Source organism: Oncorhynchus mykiss, chromosome 5, assembly GCF_057628025.1.
Source record: "Oncorhynchus mykiss isolate SJ-2025 chromosome 5, ASM5762802v1, whole genome shotgun sequence".
NCBI lineage: Eukaryota > Metazoa > Chordata > Actinopteri > Salmoniformes > Salmonidae > Oncorhynchus > Oncorhynchus mykiss.
The window spans coordinates 83,057,085-83,063,084 of NC_143026.1; the positions used below are offsets into that span (position 1 = coordinate 83,057,085).

The 6,000-nt window shown below is 47.3% G+C and overlaps 1 protein-coding gene across 2 annotated transcripts in view; it reads right to left on the minus strand.

The window, feature by feature from the left end:
* LOC110524665 (solute carrier family 22 member 23) overlaps positions 1 to 5,346 on the minus strand; it is an 86,057-nt gene extending 80,711 nt beyond the window's left edge. The window contains exon 1 of one of the 2 annotated variants that reach the window (XM_036978544.2): positions 2,249 to 5,346. In XM_036978544.2, the coding sequence (XP_036834439.2) occupies positions 2,249 to 2,725 (477 nt within the window). In that variant the 5' untranslated portion in view covers positions 2,726 to 5,346. The remainder of the gene's footprint in view (positions 1 to 2,248) is intronic. The other variant, XM_036978546.2, reaches the window with a different exon arrangement.
* Positions 5,347 to 6,000: the final 654 nt, after the last annotated feature.

A 6,000-nucleotide genomic window follows, 5' to 3' on the forward strand; every position in this document is an offset into this window, starting at 1 on the left:
CTCCTCCTCATGAACTGCACCAGATTTGATTTGCCTGTTCTTGCTGTGAGATATTACCCCACTCTTCCACTAAAGCACCTACAAGTTCCAGGACATTTCTGGGGGGAATGGCCTTAGCCCTCACCCTCCGATCCAACAGGTCCCAGACGTGCTCAATGGGATTGAGATCTTCGCTGGCCATGGCAGAACACTGACATTTCTGTCTTGCAGGAAATCACGCACAGAATGAGCAGTATGGCTGGTGGCATTGTCATGCTGGAGGGTCATGTCAGGATGAGCCTGCAGGGGGGGTACCACATGAGGGAGGAGGATGTCTTCCCTGTAACGCACAGCATTGAGAATGCCTGCAATGACAACAAGCTCAGTCCGATGATGCTGTGACACACCGGCCCAGACCATGACAGACCCTCCACCTCCAAATCGATCCCGCTCTAGAGTACAGGCCTCGGTGTAATGCTCATTCCTTCGACAATAAACGCAAATCCGACCATCACCCCTCAGGCAACAAAACCGCGATTCTTCAGTGAAGAGCATTTTTGCCAGTCCTGTCTGGTCCAGCAAAGGTGGGTTTGTGCCCATAGGCGACGTTGTTGCTGGTGATGTCTGGTGAGGACCTGCCTTACAACAGGCCTACAAGCCCTCAGTCCAGCCTCTCTCAGCCTACTGCGGAAAGTCTGAGCACTGATGGAGGGATTGTGCGTTCCTGGTGTAACTCGGGCAGTTGTTGTTGCCATCCTGTACCTGTCACGCAGGTGTGATGTTCGGATGTACCGATCCTGTTTAGGTGTTGTTACACGTGGTCTGCCACTGCGAGGACGATCAGCTGTCCGTCCTGTCTCCCTGTAGCGCTGTCTTAGGCGTCTCACAGTACGGACATTGCAATTTATTGCCATGGCCACATCTGCAGTCCTCATCCCTTCTTGCAGTATGCCTAAGGCACGTCCACGCAGATGAGCAGGGACCCTGGGCATCTTTCTTTTGGTGTTTTTCAGAGTCAGTAGAAAGGCCTCTTTAGTGTCCTAACTTTCATAACTGTGACCTTAATTGCCTACCCTCTGTAAGCTGTTAGTGTCTTAATGACCGTTCCACAGGTGCATGTTCATTAATTGTTTATGGTTCATTGAACATGCATGGGAAAGTGTTTAAACCCTTTACAATGAAGATTTGTGAAGTTATTTTGATTTTGACTTATTATCTTTGAAAGACAGGGTGCTGAAAAATGGACGTTACTTTTTTACGTTTAGGTTATAAGTAATAATACACCAAATAACAGGAGAGAAAGAGAATGAGATGGACATAAATACTGTACATGTTTATCAACAACATGATACAGTATCACACAGCAAACTACACGAGAGAAAGAGTAATCATATAAGTTGTTAGGGATAAAACTAAAAGATCCTGAAGCACAACTTGGTTGGAGAGAGTAAGGAAGAGAGAGGGAGAGAGAGAAAGAGGGAAGAGAGAGGTTGAAGGAGAGTAAAAGGGCAAGAGAGAAGAGAGAGATGAGCATCGGGTATGATTGTTAAGTCTACTGTAATAGGTTTATCAACGGGCTATTTAAACCCAGCATTATCTGAAAAAGCAGATGTCTGGCACTGAACACACGCACACACACACACACACACACACACACACACAATAAAACACTAAGAAAGGATCACACATACTAACACACACAGTTAAACTTAATATCATATAAGAAGGTACCTGTTTTAGATTGAATTGTTATTTTGTCAAACCTGCTCAGATGCAGGTCAATGCGTTGGGGGTCAAAAGAGACTACCTGCTACACCTACTCTTCTTCTATGATGGATTGTACAATAATCACATCCTCTGCTCTGATCAGTATCACAGAGTGGCCTATAATAGGCAACACCACAGTAGGATTAATTCAATTAGCTGGCATGGATTGTTGTACTTCAAAGTGTAGTGTGTTTTGATCATGCCAACTGGGGTCAGCTGAGATATGAAAGTGGTTTGAAAATGAGTGGGCACCAGATACTGTATGCTCTGAGGGCAAACTGTGCTTTGTTTTACAGTAGGCCTATGTCACAGAATGTACAGAATGGAACATTGGCAGAGTGTATGTACTGCCCATGGTGCTGGGTAGACTAAACTCCACTGAGACCAGCGTGTGCCCCATAGCTGCATAGGATGCGCTGTTAGTGATGCTGATGATTGTTCAGCTTTTTCAGATGCCGAAACAGTCAGAGGGGAGGTATGGCATCTGGTGCACACTTGTTACCTTGGTTACCACGTTCTGACTGAGTCCAGTCTGCAGTTCGAGCTTCCACTCCTTACACGCGCATTGCATGCCACCGCTGTCACCGACACCGTCTCTTGTGCCATTGTCTAGGGGGAGGTAAGGCACGAGTGTACCAATGCCACCATTCGTTACGGTCACCGGTAACGTTAAAGATCCCATGGTCCAATTACTCCCGTTGACCAGAGGCTGTACGCACGTGCCGTTCGGTTGGGCCAAAAGGAAATAATCCGAAAACTGGCTAAATCCGATAAATAAAGCCGGTATCCACGTCAGGATCACGAGCTGCTTTTGGTGTTTCCCAAACCCCCCGAGAGACGGTAGAACTGAGCCGTCGACTTGCGGCAGCAGCCTGGGGGCCTGTGTCGGCTCCAGCGACACGAAGCCGTTCTCAATTGGCGGTTGGTCCCGCTCCTGCTGCTGCGCCTCTGCCACCGGCCGCTCTGGTCCCGCTGCCATCTCGGCAACAAAGAACTGCCAAACCCCTGGAGCTCTGCTGCCCTGTCCACTCGGCTCTGCGTAAACCCTGTGTTACAAAGGAAACCCAGAGCGCAGGCAAACAAAATGTATACAACAAAGACTGGGGAAGAATGAGAGTTGAATCGGGGTCCTCTGGAAGATTACCGAGTGGTTGCTCGTCTCACCATGGTGCTCCGGTTAGAATAGGCTGACCGAATGACGGTTTCAGGTGGAGCCTGGGGCGCAGGGCGAAGGTGCGGCGAGGGCACCGGCAAGGTGTGGGCTCGGAGAGGCAGGCATGCTCACCATGCTGAAGGTCTTTGTGTTCCAACGGGATAGCATCCATCCATGTGGGGTTAAACTAGACACACAGGCAAAGAGGTGTGGGTGACTGATCGGCATATTTGCTAGCCCCTCCACGCGCTCCACAGGTAACACACCTGCCAAGTCCTCGACCCTTCGCAGGTATAGTGGTGGTTGTGGTGGTCATTGCTGCAGTTTGCAGACAGAACCAACCGTTAGGTCTATCCTACATATCATACGGTTCCCATCCAATATGAGATCACCGTTTGATTTCAATGAATATTCGTCCAGGTCTCTCCGTTCGGATACACTTGGCTTTGAACAAGTCGACCACACACTCCAATCCCGCTTCGTTTCGCTGGTAATCGGTGGTGTAGGCTAAACTGTGCGGTGCACCCAGTCTCGGAGAATCAAGCCCCGCCCTTCGCCGTTGTTCGGCGCGCTGTGATTGGTCCGTGTTCACGGGGCGATTGCACCACTGACGCGCAATTGGACATCGGTGCCGTAGCCTACCGAAACCGCGACAAAGATATCCTTTGTTTACCACCTGCCCCCTTTCCCTCAAAATAATAACACGGGTTTGTGAGAAATACTACACAGTTCATGTTTATCGTCAATTAGGTGAGATTTAGAGATTAACTAGAGATGTGTTGGAGGCAATGAGGATTTGTGTCAATTAAAGCCTCACTCGCACAGGCTACCCCCCGCCCCCCCCCCCCCCCCCCGCCCCCACACACTCCATACAGCTGCGTTTATTATGTATGTCAGAATGTCTGACTCATAAATAGATAATAACGTTTGCATTTCTGGAGATGACAATAGCCTGTCACACAGATGGGTTGCAGCTGCAGCCTATTGTACAATTATGACATTGTTTCCTCCGCAGGGTGATGTGTGGGTAGTCCTTCGCCAGAGGGCGTCAAATGATCAAAATCTGTTAAGAATCCTTGCATTGCTCAAGGTTTGACAAGAAGTATGGTAATCTGTTGTTTTAGAATTCATCTGATGCATCACTTTCTCTCCTCTAATTTGTTCCCGGTGTGAAATGTTATTTGCTCAAATGTCAGGGAGACATGGATGAGTTGAACGTTACACCCAGGCTTGAATTTGGCAAAGTTCTAGGGAAATTACTAATGTAGGGCTCCTGGTCACCATAGCTCAGGTGTGCTAGGAAGTGATGATTATTAGAGGTCATATAATAGATGTACTTGAGGAAAACACCAGTTTTCTCCACATTATCTGCTTCACAATCCGACTGCACGATATCTAGGTCATTTAATGTGAAACAACACACCATTTTATGATTTGATGACATGTCAAGTCATATGGCATATTCTATTTCCCCATCCTGCACTGCAGCGCTGTAAAGATGCAGTATTACTGTAATGAACATGGAGGCAGTAGAACCTCATCATAACCTTCACTAGTTAGGATACAGCAATAACAGTAGGCAAGTAGCACAGCTAAACAGAACCATATGGCTCTCCAGCAAGGTAGTGTCTTCTCTCTCACATTCTCAATCTCACAATCATTGCGATAGGTCTCCTGACCCCTCCTGTCTCAGCCTCCAGTATTTATCCTGCAGTAGTTTATGTGTCGGTGGGCTAGGGTCAGTTTGTTATATCTGGAGTACTTCTCCTGTCCTATTCGGTGTCCTGTGTGAATTTAAGTGTTCTCTCTCTAATTCTCTCTTTCTCTCTTTCTTTCTCTCTCTCTCTGAGGACCTGAGCCCTAGGACCATGCCTCAGGACTACCTGACATGATGACTACTTGCTGTCCCCAGTCCACCTGGCCGTGCTACTGCTCCAGTTTCAACTGTTCTGCCTTATTATTATTGGACCATGCTGGTCATTTATGAACATTTGAACATCTTGGCCATGTTCTGTTATAATCTCCACCCGGCACAGCCAGAAGAGGACTGGCCACCCCACATAGCCTGGTTCCTCTCTAGGTTTCTTCCTAGGTTTTGGCCTTTCTAGGGAGTTTTTCCTAGCCACCGTGCTTCTACACCTGCATTGCTTGCTGTTTGGGGTTTTAGGCTGGGTTTCTGTACAGCACTTTGAGATATCAGCTGATGTACGAAGGGGTATATAAACACATTTGATTTGATTTGATTTGATTGCATTGGTACATTATTAGAATATACATTTCTTCATAGATTTATGGGGCAAAACTTGACCCGATATTGAAAACTTGTGAATTGCTTCTGAATGCCTGACTATTGCTCAGCGCTGGAAAAAAAACTACATCAGCCAGCCAGTAGTCAGTGACTTTTTGACAGCATGTGTACGTAATGATGTTATGAATATAAAACAACAGACTGATCTGATTCTTCATTTATTGGTGTCGGCATGACATCGCTATGACATTGAGGTGGTATCCGGAGTGTGATTGGCTCTTTCACAGCGAGATGAGAACATGTGCTCAGCCCTCACTCATTTCTCACCTACACACAAGCACCTCGCCTCTGCTCGGCCGCTGGCTTACCCAGACATTCCTTCAGGGGGTTAGAGACAGAGGGAGGGAGGAGGGGGGGAAGCGGAGGAGGAGAAGTGTGTGTCACATATCACTGTCTCCCAACCACACCCTTGTATACCTTCACTCCTGACACACACACACACACACACACACACACATTGTCAGGAATCGTGAATTTGCCCAAGGTGTGGAAATTGCTGAATGAAAAAATAAGGTGAAATACTTTTATATTTACAGGTTCAATAGACAAACAATAGACAGACATATGCATATGGGAAGACAGACACGCTCCTCTGAGAGGTTCGTAGCAATCTTCCAACCTCCTCAAGGGCAGGCAGGCGTAAATACTCATACTTATCTGTTCGTTCTCCAAGTGTTCCAGGCCCCTGATCAAAACATTAATCAAGGTTGTCGAGACCACTTGGGTCAGAGTGAGCCGTATATTAGATGTCTTTATCATCTGAAACCACTGATGGCTGAATTTACAGCAATTG